General features: G+C 43.0%; 2 protein-coding genes across 2 annotated transcripts; one reads left to right on the top strand and one right to left on the bottom strand.

The window, feature by feature from the left end:
• Positions 1–3,321: 3,321 nt before the first annotated feature.
• timm29 (translocase of inner mitochondrial membrane 29) lies at positions 3,322–5,884 on the bottom strand. The gene is made up of 2 exons (XM_080044191.1): positions 5,682–5,884; positions 3,322–5,064 (listed from the first exon to the last, which is right to left on the bottom strand). The coding sequence occupies exons 1-2, from the start codon at positions 5,800–5,802 to the stop codon at positions 4,388–4,390; spliced, it is 798 nt and encodes a 265-aa protein (XP_079900317.1). The 5' UTR covers positions 5,803–5,884; the 3' UTR covers positions 3,322–4,387.
• Positions 5,885–8,871: 2,987 nt separating this feature from the next.
• On the top strand, positions 8,872–14,328 carry yipf2 (Yip1 domain family, member 2). The gene is made up of 9 exons (XM_080043390.1): positions 8,872–9,068; positions 9,357–9,477; positions 10,288–10,451; positions 10,536–10,616; positions 10,933–11,020; positions 11,452–11,568; positions 11,660–11,826; positions 12,364–12,546; positions 12,995–14,328. The coding sequence occupies exons 2-9, from the start codon at positions 9,447–9,449 to the stop codon at positions 13,091–13,093; spliced, it is 930 nt and encodes a 309-aa protein (XP_079899516.1). The 5' UTR covers positions 8,872–9,068; positions 9,357–9,446; the 3' UTR covers positions 13,094–14,328.
• The last annotated feature ends 2,506 nt before the right edge of the window (positions 14,329–16,834 follow it).

Genomic DNA, 16,834 nt, shown 5'->3' on the forward strand with positions numbered 1-16,834 from the left:
TATACCTGTGTTCGTATGCATCCATTAACACCACCTGGACACTATACTCTCCGTGCTTGCATTTTCCTTCACACCATTTCTTTACCCTCCTCCATCCTGCTTCTGCAACTTATCCCCCACTCTCTCCATCATCGCCCTCCTTCCTTAGTTACATATTGATTAGGTTGCTCAGTGCATGTGTGTGTGTGTGCGTGTGCATACAAGTCTGGTCCTGCTGTGGTCAATGAGGTCAACATGGTGGCCAGACAGACACCCACACCCTCTTCGTTTTTGTGTTATCCCCCCTTTGCTTCCTCCTCCACCTCATGCTCTCCTTTCTCAGGGTTAGCGTGTGGAGTTGCAGAGTAGAGGAAGCGTCCCAATGACAACGACCTTCGTGAACCTAGCCTACAGCTCGGTTGATGGCATGTGACAGGAAGTGAATGCGCTTGGCTTGCAATGTGCACCGCGGTGTGTCACACCATGAACTTGATGGGTTGGACTGGGGAGAGTAATATCTGACTGGGCGATAAAGGTGCAGGTCCCTTGGAGTCGTTTAGTAATGCCCCAGTCCAATCGTCCAAATCCACCCACTATATTTCCATGAGTTTCCAGAACCTATTATGTGAAATCAAAAACGCAATACCTTTAGAGATGGATATATTATCATCAAAACCAGGCCTTGGGTTCGTTCTTCAAAAGAGGATCAGGTGATGCCCCTCAAGTCACCAATCTTGTCTTTTTATTGAAACGTAAAAAGGGAGGGGGGGGGGGGGGGGGAGGGGGTGTCTTGTTTTTCAGACACTACCTGACAGTGACTGCCCTCACTGACCCCTCCGGCCCTACGGACTGGCTGTCTGTGTGGAGGAGGGGGCAGGATGGATGGGAGCACAGGGGTCGATAGAGGTCACAAGGCAAAGATGGAGGGATATGCACACAGAGCAAGCTTGAAAGGGAGCAACACGAGATGGACGAAACAAAGCAGCAGAGCCATCCAGCTTTTTGTGCATTGGATAGTTATCTTTCCTTTATATTTCATGACAGTAGAAGTCTTGAACCAATGCTTAAAGGAGAAGTAAGCGATATTTTGTGTTAATATACATGTTCAATAACGCTATATTCGTACATCAATCACTTAAACAGTATGTGCAGTTCATAACACAGGTCTGCCAGTCATTCAGCTTTGCAGTAATTGCCAGATACAATTTTTATTATCCTGCTCGTTTTGATCCAATTAGGAGACAAAGCGCTATAAAGAGGCGGGTCTCTGTGCCTGTGAACGATGACTCACTGCTCTCCATCGTAGCTCTATCTGACGAAGACGGCTGTGTGTTCATGTGGTGGTGACGTAGGGACGAGGGAGGGGACTGCTAACTGCAGTCACTGACAGGAAGTTAGCTAAAAGGACCAATGAACAAATATTAGCATGTTAATGCTAAACTAGCTTTAAACATGGAAAATACTGTATAATACCTGCTAAGCATCAGCATGTCAGCTTGCATTGACTGTCTGCAGTGATTTCATGTGCAGTTGCACAGCGTTGCCTGGCGGGAGACTTCTTAGTATTGTTTCAAACTGATAGCAACCATTAGCCTCCATCTCCATGTGTCTGGATGGTCAGGATGTGGTCAACATGTGTGGTAGTGTTTCAGCAAGGCAGGTCGGTTTACAGCAGCTGTCTAAGTCAGATCCATGTAGCTTAGTGGATAACCAAAGGAATATGCCTAAAGAGGAACACGATGGTTGTTCCGAGGCTGGGAGACTGAAGTAATGACCACTTAACGCTAATGAATGGTCTTCCTTTTCAACTGCTGCGAGAGGTTAAACTTAACTCACTAAACTTCAGCGCACACACAGAGCATACACGTAGCGAATTCACTGATTTAGACAAAAAAGTGATTGTCAAACAAGCATTCTCCAGAATCAACAATTACAACTTTTAATTGAAGCAAGAACAACTCTGTCCTGCTCCAATCTTGACCCCAGTGCAAAAGATGCCCTGTACAATTTTTTAAAAAACTTTGCACATTAAAGTTCACATTCTTCTCATGACTATCTTTGCACTTGTAGGGGCTGCTGCACATTGACAGAGGTGTTGGTCACCGTGAACAGTTTACCTCTCAGTGCAAACGGTGAAGCGTCCCTATCTGTCTCCACTCCAGTGTAGACCACATGAACAAATCCCCTGTCCAAGTTCAACACACAGGCAGCTGTTGGACACAATAATCTCACTAACGGCCCTTTAGCTATATCCATAGCTTTCAACTACATCTCACTGCCTTCATTTGAGGATGAAGTCGCTCAGTCAATTTGGAAATAGCATAAGAATATCTTGAATTCCATGCTAACCAGGATAATAATGAAATGCACGTGAATATTCCTGAATGGACATTGAGGTCCGATTGTTTTGTCAAATCAACTGCTACTTTCCGTTTTGGCAGAAATCTATCAAACTAGTCTAACTAGTCAAACTAACTAGAAACTCGTGGCAACAAAATCCCAGAATGCATCATAAAGTGGCTTATTGCTGTTTGATATGTCACTGTTTCATGTTATGCCTGATGGGATGATACTGTGGTTGGGTTAGGGTCAACATGCCGAGGCTGATCCTGTAAATTGTTCTGCACCATAGTGCCCTCTGGTGGCCAAACCCTAAAACACCACTAGTCCTTGAATTGACTGAACAGATATCCAGTGGCAGCTAACTGGGCTCCCTATTGAAAAGTGCAGGCTGGCCCCTGACCTATGGCTTCCTCCATTTGACACCCGATAACCTCGGTCAGTGCATTAGTAACATGATGAGTCACCTTTGACCCCATTATGGTTTAATGTGAGACTCCCTTGTACAATACCTATCAGTGAGGTGCTATGTGATTCAGTTGGTAGAGCGGGTCGGCCGATGATCAAAGGGTTGGAGGTTCGATCCCCGCCCTGCCACCTGTGACATAGTTGTTGTGTCCTTGGGCAAGACACTTCACCCACCTTGCCTCGTGTGAATGTCGATAGTTAGCCTGCTATCGGTGTGTGAATGGTAACGTGGGAAAGGAAAACAGGTGTCCCTTGCAAAAGAGTCTTCGGTCTCAATGGGATAAAACTGAATAAATAAAGGTAAAAAAATAAAAATAAAAAATTAATGTTAATGTTAATGTAAATTATGACATTGACCGTGAAGGCAGCAGCAAGGAGTAAGTCTGCTAAAACACATCTTATGACACCACTAGAATTGAACGTGACTTCTCTAGGACTTCACTATTTCATTTTATGGACTTCTTACATTTCAGGAAAGTAATATTGCACTTTTTACTCCACTACATTTATTTGAGAGTTGTATATACAGGTTACTTCAGGAATAATAAGCTATATATATGTATCATTTTATAAAACACTAAGCTTCTAGTCAGGATCCCATATCACATTTTCAGATGAGAGACATTTACCCTTACTGTAAGTAAAGGATCGGAGTACTTTTTCCACCACTGGTTCAGATATTATTCAAGTGGAGGAAAAACAGTAATGAGTAGAAATATAAGCAGGTTTCTGCGAGTTTAACACCGTTAAACCAGGATATGGTGTTCACGCCCTACTGCAGCTAGAAATGGGATTCAATTTAATAGTATAAATCATTTAGGTCATTTGAAATATCATGTTTGGGTGTAAGTTCCTTTAGAAAAAAGAAAGATGGGAGAGGCCTCCTAGAGCAGGAGATATACGTATAAGTGGAGACATTTTCGCGCACACATACACACACAAACAGAAGTAAGGGAAAAAAGTGGAGTAAATCAGTTTTAAACAAAGAACTTTGTATGAATTATTGTTATATTAAAAGTGAAAGGCTGGGGCGCTCCGGTGGCGTAGTGGATAGAGCGCGTACCATATTGGCTCCGGCCTTCGTTGCAGTGGTCGCGGGTTCGAATCTGACCCGTGGACCTTTACTGCAGGTCATCCCCCCTCTCTCTCTGTCTCCCCATTTCAACTCTGTACTATCCAATAAAGCTTGAAAATGCCAAAAAATAAATAAAAAAAAGTAAAAGGCTGAAGGTCTGAATAACTGTTACTGGAGTTGAGACTTGCAAAAAACACCAACAGTGAGACACAAGTAGATAGTGATAATTGACACATGGTTCATGGTATAAATGCGTTGCCATAATTTCTGTAAATCAAAACACAATTAGAAATAAATAAAAAAAAACTACCACTTTTGAAGGGCTACTTTTACTTTGACAAAACAAGGCTGCAAATGCTTCCCTCTTTCCGCGGCGCTTTGGGGACAGTTCATACTTGAATAATGTCAGCTAAAAGTGGTTTGAAGGATCCTATCCTCTGTGTGGAGAAGGACATTAACTACCCTGGTACACAGTTTAGTGTCCTGCAGTGAGTGAATGGTCTGGTCCACACCCAGCAGCAGCACTCAGGCTTGACTCTGTTTCTCTTCCAGTGCTATGACTGGGCTCTCCTCACCCACACTCTCCTCCTTCCTGTCCACTGCTTTGGTTTCTTCCTCCTCGTCTTTCTCTGCCAGCGGAAACGCCGACTCCTTATGCAGCCTCTCGCTCGTCTCCACCTCCTTGACGCTGGGTACCGAGGTGGCCTGCATGTGTGCCGGCAGGGCCTTGAACTCCTCCTCGTTCACGTCGTAGTCTTTCATCTTTGAGTCCAGGATCCACCAGCGGCCCGCCACGCCCACGTCCAGTACCCGCTGAGGGAGCTCCTTCCAGGGCACGGACACGTTGGAGCACTGGGCCTCGTACAGGTCCACGTCAGAGTCGTAGTCTGCGCGGTACACCAGAGAGAGGAAAGCCAGGCTGATGTGGCGCAGGCGGCCCTCGCTGTGAAGCCTCAACAGGTTCTGCACGTGGCCGTCGGACGTGGCGCTGCGTATCCACGGCGACAGCAGGCCCAGCTGGTTGGAGCGATCCAGCACGGCGGTGTCGAAGGAAGAGCGGTCGGGTTTGGTGTAGAAACAAGCCAGGGAGCCGCCGAGCAGGGTGGCGTACACCGAGGCTTTGAGAGGACGCTCCCGCGCACCCACAAATAGCTCTCGAAACGCCTCTTTGTAGTCAGTCGCCATGCCGCGAATCCACACACCTGCAGACACACAAACACAGTTAGTTCCGAGTGATCTCCTGAAACACACTGGGAGAATTAGGTTGCACCAGGTATTCCTTAATCACTAAATCAATCTTAGGTTTTTTGTAACTACTAACTAGTAGTTTCATATATTATATTTATTACATCAGATTATGACCATAATGATTTAATAAACTTCACTGCTACTTTAGATTAAAGTTAAATGACTGGCAAGACTATAGGAGACATGTAGGCCTACTGTCCCATTAAAAAGCAACTAACTACTGCAATGTAAACGTGCAGTGTGACTGTAACATGACAAGCTGCCAAACTCAACTGCTAATACTTCCAACAATGCATGGAGACGTGTGTGTATTAGAGTTAGGCCTAGTATTCATGTTGTTTAGAATGATAGACCAAGTTGTCGTCTATAGTTCAATTTGAACCTTTTGGCGACGGTGTGACCATGGCGCGGTCGTTTACATCTACAATGGTTTTGACAAAAAGAACGACACAACAGTTGCTAAGTAAGTAAGTAAGTCCCCTGTACAGACATGGTATAGGCATTAAACTGGATAGTAGATCAACCTAAACATTGTGACAGAGTTGGTGGTGTCCCTGGAACGATGTCTCACCCGCCTTGCTGTTCTTCAGCCTCTCCAAGCGGCTGGTTGGGGCTGGGGTTGGGGCCGGGGCTGCTGCTGCCGCCTCTGCCGCGGCACACAGCGTTCTCCTCGCTATACGGAATAAAGCCATTTTTGAAATAACAGGCTTTATTCACTGGGGCTGTCACCTTCACGCAGGAGAAACATCCTACTTTTCGGACATACTGCTCGCATGGAGCCAAAATGGCGTCTGGAAGGTCACTCAGGTTTTTGTCTTCCGACAGGAAGCAAGCTCTACCTCACAAACGTTCCGCTTGCTGTCCCTCTCTGACCAAATGTAGCCTATAGTAGATGTATAGTAGATGTCTATACACAATTGTACAACTCATGTGTATGCCCTGTGTCAGATTATGCTTCTGGTGTGTGGGGCTTCCCTGAACAATCGGGTTCAAATATGGTGCATTATAGAGCGATTCGCTCTTTCTTGGGAGTCCATAAACGGACATCAGTTCTGGCTGTGTGTGGAGATATGGGATGGGTACCACCCAACATCAGACATAAATGTGAAATGCTTAGACTCTGGAATAGGTTTGTGAAGATGTCTGATCAGAGGCTCACTAAGAAGACTTTTTTATGGGATGTGTCTCAATGTCATCCCTGGGCAAAGGAGCTAAAATCTTTGTTTTATACACACAATTTATCTTATGTTTTCCAGAATAGATTACTTTGCAACATTCAAGACACAAGGAGCGCCATGTTTCATAGGTTCAAAGATAAATGGTCAGTTAACATATGGGACAAACCAAAATTAAGAACATATTGTTTAATAAAAGATAGTTACAGCTTAGAACCCTATGTAAATTATAATTTAAGTAAAGGCAAAAGATCGTTGTGTGCACAGTTACGCTCAGGAACACTACCACTAGCGCTGGAGACTGGTAGGTTCAATGATACTCCAGAGGCAGACAGGCTCTGTTTGATGTGTGACCTCAGGGAGATTGAGAATGAGATTCATTTTATGTTTTATTGCCCAGTTTATGATGATTTGAGGGATGTATTGTTTACTACGATGTCTTCTATTTATGCTGATTTCTTTTGGTTCGACGACTATGAAAAACTTGAGTTGTGTTTTAAAAAGGGAACCTTTTATGTTGCAACCTTTCTCTGTAAAGCCTGGGAGAGAAGAAGAAGTATGTTGTTCAGAGACCCAGCTGTACAATATTCTGTATTTTGATTGTAATGTAGTATGTGATGGTGTCCTATAAACCCATGAGGGTTGGGCACTTTGAGTGCAGGACACAAAAACCAAAATAAAAATGAATGAATGAATGTAGCACATTTGTGTACGTTTTGTTAAATGTTCTACATCTACATGATGTGATGTAGTGATACTGTGGCTGTGTAAAGGAATCCAGCTGAGGACTTGAATACTCAACAAAGACTGTCGGGACTGAAGAGGATGTAACTTAAATAAAAACTATCTCTTGTAGACAGCTACTTTTATTTGTTTCAATTTAATTTTAAGTTTCAAATATTATTTAGGTGTTTATTTACTTTTTTCTTTCTTTTTTGTATTGAAAAATGCAAAATGTTATTCCTGTCCAGATATTGTGTAAAAACTGAATTATTACAGAATAGGCTACCCCAATAAATATTCAGTAACATATGGAATTCCAAAGGGTAGTGTGTGCAGCCCGTTGTTATTTAATGATTTATTGCATTTTTGAAGAGGTTGGATCTACATGTTTGCTGATGACGGGGCACTTTGTGTTATGGGTAAACATTTTAAATGTATTTGTTTTTCAACTAAATGCAAGCTGATATAGACAAAGTGGAAGAATGGACAAATAAATTGGGATAACTGTCAAAGATATGCTCTCAGTGAACCATCACATTATCGTGGTGAAGAGGTTTGTGTGTCCCTGAACCTAAGAGCTGTGTTGTCTAGAGCCTAGTACTCCTGGTAGGATCTCCCAAGGCAAATTGGTCTCTGGTGAAGGGCATGACTAAGAATGGTTCAAAAAGACCGCATGGACAATTGAGGTCAAAATAAGCGTGACCCAGTCCAGTGGTAGCCTGGGTCCCCCGTCTGGAGCCAGGCCCAGAAAGGGGGCCCACATGCGAACAAATCACTGTCAAATCTCTGTAAGATTTAGTTTTTGAAAGACATTCATTATTATAAAGTTTACACAATAAGGACGTTTGTTTTATTTGAGTTCCTGCCAGTGGAGGGGAATGAGATGTTGATCCAACTGATAGGTGTATTCATTGTGAACATCATAACCCTGTCCAAAATGTTCTGCTGTAATGTAGAGGATATGAAAAGGTGGAAGGAATAGAGGTCGGCTTTAAAGGAAGCTATACGTTTCACAATTAAAAATGGACTTGGAGATGCAGCATGCATGCATCATCAAATTATTAATTACTTGAATGAAACAGGGTGTATATGAAGAGTTAAGTTTAGTTTTATTTATTTGTTTGATCATTTTATTTATGTTATTGTTTCGCAATCCATTCCGGTAGTGGCAGAAATGCCTGTTGCAAACCGCCAATAAAATCATCATCATAAGAAGAAGAGCTTTGTTACATGTAGGGTTGAAGGGTAATCAGGAGGTGGATGCATTAGCAAAACAAGCTTTACAAAAAGACACAGCAGATTCCCACATCCCGTTAAGCAAAGCAGAGGTTAAGGCAATAGGGTGGAATTAATCAGTGGAAGAACAGCAAAGAAGGAGGAGCAGTCATGAGACAAGGGGGAGGTTTGTGTACAGTGTAGCCTAATGATCAATAATGTAAATTCATCAGTAACGAACATAGGACAAGGAAAGAAGAGGTCATTTGCAAGAGAATAAAATGTGGTCATTCACATTTAAATAACACACTTATAATAATGGGGAAACATCCAACTGGTTAATGTGAAAAACGAGGAAACAGTTAGTATAGCCGACATGCAATTAGTGTAGGAAATTCAATCAAGAGAGGCAGCACATGTAGGACCAGCTCAGACTAAATGGAGTGCATCATGTTATGAATTTAACTAATTTGATGAATTTGCCAACAGCGCCAAGTATTGGGGATTAATTAACCAAATTGAATCTAATTCAGACTCAGAGCAGTAGGTGGTGGTAATGCACAATCTACATTCCTGCCAGCCGCCAGTAAAAATCAAGAAGAAGAAGAGCTTTGTTTACGCAGTGACGTGTACCGGAAGACATGCTAAGAAGACCAACTAGACAGTCTGACAGCTACAGCGTGTTGTGATATTTTCTATGACATTTTATTAAACCTACACGGGCTGTTTTGTCATGCGTCTCCGTTAGCTACATTCAAACGAATGGGAAACAAGAGTGCCGGTGTTGATTTAGCCTAGCTTCTGTTAGCTGTCAGTCACCACAAGGGACATCCTGCTTCGGACAGGTGGGTTTAACCGACGGACGTTTTGCTTGCTCGTGACACGTAGCTGATCTGTTTAAAAAAAAGCTTTATGATTTAGGCTACAGGATGGGAAATTGTCTCGATGAAGTTTGGGAATGACGTGGGTTAGGCTACTGTACATTTTGTTACATTTACTGTACTTTGTAGGCTTACTTAAGTGAGCTCCCTGAAAGGTTAGCTCACTGTCCGATACATGAACAGATGTTTGATGTGTAGTACTATCTATGGTGTGTAGACGCATGACTTGAGTTGCCCCCTTATCAACTGCAGGGAGCTGTGTGGTGGGAACAGACCTCTCATCTCCAAGGGTTTCGTCCTGTCAAAGGTCGTGCATGAGGTTACGCGTTGTCCACTGAAGCGATGGCCAGTCCAAATGACCTACACTTCCAAGGTGAGGAAGCTGTTTTACTCCTATAGTGTGTCTGGCTCTGCCGCTCCTTGTATTACCCCCTGTAAGCCTGTATGAAAACCTCTATGTCATTCTTTCACTATAGTGGCACAGGTGAAGCCAACATATGCAGGGTTGCACACTGTAGTCCAACAACTGTCTATAATAGGCTACACATGAGAAATAACAATATCTATTTTTTTTTCTCTTCTTAAGTATTTATATTGTTATTCGTTGTTTGCGTCTGTATTTTGTAATGTGAATCATGTAATAATTCAGGTAAGAAAATGTCTCGTCATTTGTAGAAATCTGTGGGTCATATTTGAGTTCTTTTAGGCATAGGGCAGTGTTTCAGTAATGTAAATAAATCTCTGATCAATATCGGGTTCCTAAAAAGATGCAAAAAGATCTTTGGTGTCACACAGGACTGAGGTAGAAATGACGGTGATACATTTTAATTCATTTTATTTGAGATGAATTGTGTGGCAAGAGTAGAGAGGGAACGCGGTTAAAGAGGTTTGGGTAAGACAAATGTCCCTGGCTGAAAATTGAACCAGTGAAGTTTTGATGTGTCAATCTATCACTATTGATCTCCTGGTGTTTCCCAATTTGTGTGCGTGTGTGTGTGTGTGTGTGTGTGTGTGTGTGTGTGTGTGTGTGTGTGTGTGTGTGTGTGTGTGTGTGTGTGTGTGTGTGTGTGTGTGTGTGTGTGTGTGTGTGTGTGTGTGTGTGTGTGTGTGTGTGTGTGTGTGTGTGTGTGTGTGTGTGTGTGTGTGTGTGTGTGTGTGTGTGTGTGTGTGTGTGCGCGCGCAGAGTTTGAGGAAGCAGAGGAGTTGCTGTCTGCAGACCCTGGGGCCTCCACCCTCAGTATGACTGCCTCCCCCACCACCAGCACTACAGCAGCATCAGCAGGAGGAAGAGAGGATGTGAAACTAAACCTGTCAGAGGACGAGGAGGGTCAGGAGGAGAGTTCAGAGGTCAGCTAAGTATCTCAGTCAACTTATGTCACCATCATCACAGCAGTGGACAGCAGCTAAAAAAAACATGTCTGTTACTTTCAGCTGTTAGGAGGACAGAAAGCAGCTGGTGGCTTCTGGACCTTTGAGTACTATCAGTCTTTCTTCAATGTGGACACAATGCAGGTACAATAAATGATAAAAAGACACACACACACACACACACACACACACACACACACACACACACACACACACACACACACACACACACACACACACACACACACACACACACACACACACACACACACACACACACACACACACACACACACACACACACACACACACACACACACACACACACACACACACACACACACACACACACACACACACACACACACACACACACACGCAAATGTCAGCCCAGAGAAATAAATGTACTTGTTGTGCGATGATCTTTTTTTTTTTTTTTGCACCCCGTCATGTGATGCAGGTACTGGACAGAGTTAAGGGCTCGGTGATGCCGTTACCTGGAAGAAACTTTATTAAGCACAACCTCAGGAACAACCCTGATCTATATGGTAAGCCACCTGAGACGTGGAAGATTAATTATACGGTGTCCTGTTCAATTCATCAATTCTCTCAGGATTTAGAGGCCCTATTTACAGACGTATTCAATTTTAAAGCCAAGTTGCACTGCATGGGATGTGGATTTCCTCAAATATGGAATCACACTAAGGGTCTACAGTGGCTAAGGACATGCTATGGGGGGACAAGAGCTGTGATTGGTCAGCTGCTTGTCTGTCTTTGTGAACGGAGGAAAGCAACTCCCTCTCAGTAAAGAGGCAAGGCGATAGTGAAGTTAACTGGATGTAACTCCAGTTATATGAGCAGGAGCCCCTCCATAGAGAGTGTAGTTGAGGTACGACACAGTTAAATACCCCTCTGTGGTAATGTGGATTAAATGATCGTGGGTGTGTGTCTGTGTGTGTCTCTCTGTGTGTGTGTCTAGGCCCGTTCTGGATCTGTGTCACACTAGTGTTCTCAGTAGCGATCAGTGGCAACGTGTCCACCTTCCTCAGTGAGATGGGAAACCCCGCCTACCACTACAGACCTCAGTTCCACAGAGGTCAGTCCTGCACACCGTCTCTCGTTACACCACCTGGTTAGTTTGTCTTAGGAGTCCTGCTGAAGTGTGCTTTGTTTCTCTTGTGGTGCAGTGACGATAGCTGCGGTGGTGATCTTCCTGTATGCCTGGTTGGTGCCCATTGCTTTATGGGGTTTCCTGACCTGGCGCCAAGGGGCTGAGAGGCAGATCGGAGGCTATTCATTCCTGGAGACTGTGTGCGTCTACGGCTACTCCCTCTTCATCTATATCCACACCTCAGTGAGTCTCAACAGGTCCCAGTACATGGCACAGTGTGTGTGTAAAGATAAAGTTCTATATTAATTCCCTGGTTTATTTTGAACTGCCTCAAGGGGTCGCTGCATCTTTCCTGTCATTTCTAAATTCTAAACCTGTCACCATGGCTGAAGGCTTGCTTTGCCCATTGTATCCCCCACAAAAACAGGAAACATTTAACATTGTTTGATTGTTTACAGTCACACACATGCACGCACGCACACATTCAGATATTTTTTTCAATTAATTTCATCACTTAATGATATTGATCATGCCATATGATTGAAAGCTCCAAAACGGCTACGGAATGAACCTTTTTTAATGAGACTGCTCTCTACATAAAATCTAAAAGCTAAATCAAGAAAAAGTATTGCGTTGCTTTTTTGTGAGCGCTAAACCTGTGCGAATGAAAGAGGTAGCGTCGAATTCACAAAGCATGCACAAAGGGGGAAACTGTACACAAATTCTTACACTCTCTTGTCTAAGAACGCCCTCACACATGAGTTGCCCTGTTGTCTCCAGGTGTTGTGGATCATACCGTTTGAGTGGCTGCGCTGGACTCTGATCCTGGTTGCCATGGTGATCTCTGGCTCTGTCCTGGTCCTCACCTTCTGGCCCGTTGTCCGCGACGACACCAAGCCGATGGCGGTGGCTACGGTGGCGACCATCGTGGTTCTGCACACGCTGCTGGCAATCGGCTGTAAGGTAAGTCAGCTGTTAGTCGTGGCCTCACATCAGTTGAACACATTGAGCGTTGAATGGTTGACTTACTATGCAACATTTTCATTAGAAAAACAAAGTCTAGATTCACTCAAACTCACACACAAGCAATCCGACTTGGGGCGCTCCGGTGGTGTAGTGGATAGATCGCGTACCATATTGGCTCAAGCCTCGTTGCAGTGGTCGTGGGTTTAAATCCGACCCGTGGACCTTTACTGTATGTCATCCCCCTCTCTCTCTGTCTCCCCATTTTAACTCTGTACTTTCAAATAAAGATTGGAAATGCCCCAAAAAAATCATCTTCAAAAAAAGTAATGACTCTTACCACTTCTGCCTCACTAGACTGTGTGGTGGTGTGTTTACCTTGCATAGTGTGCGTTTTTAAGAATTTCGGACAGTTTTTCCATTGAATTATTTCTATTTTTCTTCTCAGATGTTATTCTTCCAGACAGCGGTCCATGCACCAACGCCGGCGACTACAGGCCCCCCGGCTCACATAACACACACAACACTGGCAGCCCACTCCCAATGACCAGCAGGCAGAATGAGGCGCGTTGGCAGGGAGAGAAATTAAAAGGACGTCTCGGTTGTTTGTGTGTGGAATCACGTGCAGACAAACAACTATGTTTAGAAAGGCCGGTCGAGGCAATGTTGGTGAATGCTCGCCTGATGAAGGGCTGGTATGGGGGTGGGTGTGTGTGTGTTTGTTTGTTTGTTTGTTTGTTTCGTCTAATTTATCCAGAGGTGTTTCTACTGTGACAGAAGGAGGACTTCAATAATTGTAGATTTTTTTTTTTTTACTTACTGTGACGGTTGGTTCAGGATGTGGGCCATCTCATTAGTCTGGCATGGCTTCCTTAACACTGTGAGAAGACAGGAAAACTTCATACCCAAATACAATCACAAAACTGTTTCGCTACCACACATTCCGTTTTACAGAATATCACATGGACAACAACAGTTCTTCAGATTAGGGAAATAACAATTAAAAAACCCCCCTGTTATTCCCATTGTGCTGACATTGCGTGAATGCAGCAATGTCCTCCCAATGTGTTCCATGAAAAATCGGCCAATTGCCGATAACATTTCTTGCAGAAACACACTTTTCCCTTGAGATACACTGTGAAGATCCACTTAAGTTTCACCAGGTTCAGCCATCAATGTCAAATTTCAATTAGTCCAATACTGCTTTGTGTTTAGAGATAATTAGCCAACATGCTAAACTGAGGCTATGACCCATGTACCTGCTCAACATCAGCATGTTAGCATTTTCATTTACATTAGTTTTTGTGAGTATGCGCAGACGTTAGCATTAGCTTAGTTGTTTTAGTACAGCAACCCCGAGATGCTAGTGTGGCTTAATAAATGACACATCAATTACTCATCTTCTGTCTATTAATCAATCACTTGATATGAAATGCTGGCACTTGGCGAAACCTTGTCACAATGCAGCAATACCTTCCAGCAAATCATTCAAACGATTGAAGAGGTGTTTTGTTCCAAAGTCAAAACGTATGTATTGTTAATCATTTGGGGAAAGGAAACTATTCCAAATGTTGGTGCAGGGATCTGAATGTGTTTGAAGAAAGCCCAGCCAATTGACCTTCACTTACAAAATGACTTTGGTTTCTTTAATTGAATTTATTTTTTGGTTTAATGTAAGTTGAGGAATGTGGTTTATATCTGCAGAACTATTTATTACCTACCATGATGCTGATGATGGTTTGTTTTGTTTGTTTGTCAATAAATCTAAAGTCTCACTCCTTACTGCGTTTCCGCAATTACTAATTGTACTTGATCGAGTATTTCAACAGTTATTTAATTCTCACTACACTACAGTAACTATACATTCACAGCTAGGGATAACAACTGTTCTTTGCTATTACCAGTATAATGACAAGCACTTTAATGAGATAACCATGGTCTGAATCAACCCTATTCTGAGACCTGAGGACCGCAACAGAACATTACCTATGAAGACTTGTTACTTAACTTGGTCTTGGCCATAAGGACTTGAGATTTTAGATTGACTGACAGGTGACTTGACTGATAAGAGATTTCACCTGACTCTGTCTAAACTTAAGTGTGACTTTCCATGTTTGGACTTCGATAAAAATAATTTAGCAGAGGCTGGAATATGAAGAACAAATCCCCCCTATCCCCTCTAGCAAATTGCATCCTGCCTATAAATATGTGTTCGATTGACTGCATTCCCTGCACTGTATTGAACATAAAGAAAGTGGTGGGATTGTGACCAGCTGGGCAGGGTATCATGCATAACATTGTCCATACTGTAGTGAAATGCGTTGCAAATCTAGAACATTTAGTCTGGATTGATTTACAGTTACAATATTCCTCATTGCACATGTGGTATTGCAACTCTTAAAGCATTACAATGACCTTTCGATCATACACAGAAGCTATTAGGTCAAGTCCATTTAAGGAAATTAAGCTCAGGGAAGACTTGATGCAATTAGTTTCATCACTTCATCTCAAGAATAACGTGTTGATAGAGATAACAAGTCAGTCTAAGGTGTTTAAAATAAGGGATTAAGACTCCACCATACTGCCTTCACTGCCTTTTTCATCCACAAGAGGTCTACAAAGGGAGGTTACATTAGATAAGATTTCTTCCCCTGTCCGGACCCAGAGGCGACTGGTTCTACAACGGTTGTATTTAGCTTTTTCATTGTTGAAGATGCTGTAGGCAAAGTTTCAGTTATATTTAAGTGAGTTTGAAAAAAGAAAAGCAAAAGAGAAAGGGGCCGGCCTTGAGGTCGCTGGTTCGATCCCTGGTGGGTTGTTATTTGTACTGCTAGTGATATAATGTATACGGGGCCCACTATCTCTACCATTGTGTCCATGAGTAAGGCACTTAACCAAGAACTGCTCCAGGGGCGCTGTACTATGGCTGGCCCTGCACAAGGACCCCCTTTGAAGTGTGGTATCTTGAGAGGGGATATGGGAAAAGACTAAGTTGAATGTAGCTTTTGACAAATAAAGTAAGTAACTCAACTTACTTGGTTTGCACACTGCAAAATACAACTAGATGTAGGACATGAGGGTATTTTTTGGCAAACTGCATTTGACATCATCTCTGTGTTCCAAATCACATACTTTCTTTTTACTATACTACATAATGCAGCTGTCCAGAACAAGTATTCAGTTTACATGCAGTATGCATACCATTGGGCACGTCACCCTTTTGCTTATGTGACACATTGATGGTTGTTCTCTCTGTTAATGTGACTGCGCAGTGGATTGTGGGTCAGAACCACCAAAAAAGTATGCTGGATTGATGAACACCATAAATTGCGACCGGATGTAGTGGACATCCGATTATTTTTGAGCATGTGACATCACAAATTGCTGAATAGCATGGAAGTATGGGTAGGGAGTTTGTTACCTTTCGGACAGAGCCAGGCTAGCCGTTTCTGGACTAAGCTAAGCTAACCGAGTGCTGGCAGCAGCTTCAAAACGGACAGAGTGGTATTGATCTTCTAAGGTAACTCTTACAATAAAGCTAAGTATTCACCTTTTTGCTGTTATATTCCCATTTCAGCTCGTTCCACATGTAAAAGGGACTTTTAGTCGGTTGGTCAATCACTTTGGTCGAGACATGTTCTCAAGAGACTGAAATAACTTTAGCTGTCACCTAACTTTGAATCTAGTGCCCTCATCATATTTAAATTTAAAAATGGTTTCCAATGGGGGCGCCCTTAGCTCAGTTGGTAGGGCGTGTGTCCCCCCCCCCCCTTCTTACACGTTAAACTCTTAACTGATCATTCTCAGTGTCTTGTCCGTCCACACAGACCAATTGATGTGGACAAAAAGCCAAAGAACACAGTAGAATTAGAATATTTGAAGAAATAGTATAAACAATTAAGTATTTCTTAAGTCTTCTTATTAGTTCCATCTATTACTAGTTTGCACCAGTTTATGCTAACTTAATGGCTTCTACTTTACAGAGAGAAGACATCAGGATATTGGATAAAGTTCTCAGCATTTGAAGGACATGACTCCACTACACTAAGGGCCTACAAAGATGCACTGTTGTATTATAAGCTTTTAAGTTGAGGAAATAGGAAAAGCTCAGCACAGTATTCAGAGTTCTCTGTCTGTGTTGGGAGCAGAAGAGTCGACGTCAAGACAGTAAGAAAGGTGTGATGACTAGTTGGTCAACACAGAAATGACAGCACATGACACACATTCTTCCTCAAACACTTTACCATCGTAAAAGTGGATGGCAGTACTGACCAAACAAAGCATTGAT

The sequence above is a fragment of the Ammodytes marinus genome (assembly GCF_949987685.1).
Source record: "Ammodytes marinus genome assembly, chromosome: 16".
In the NCBI taxonomy this organism is placed as follows: Eukaryota; Metazoa; Chordata; class Actinopteri; order Uranoscopiformes; family Ammodytidae; genus Ammodytes; species Ammodytes marinus.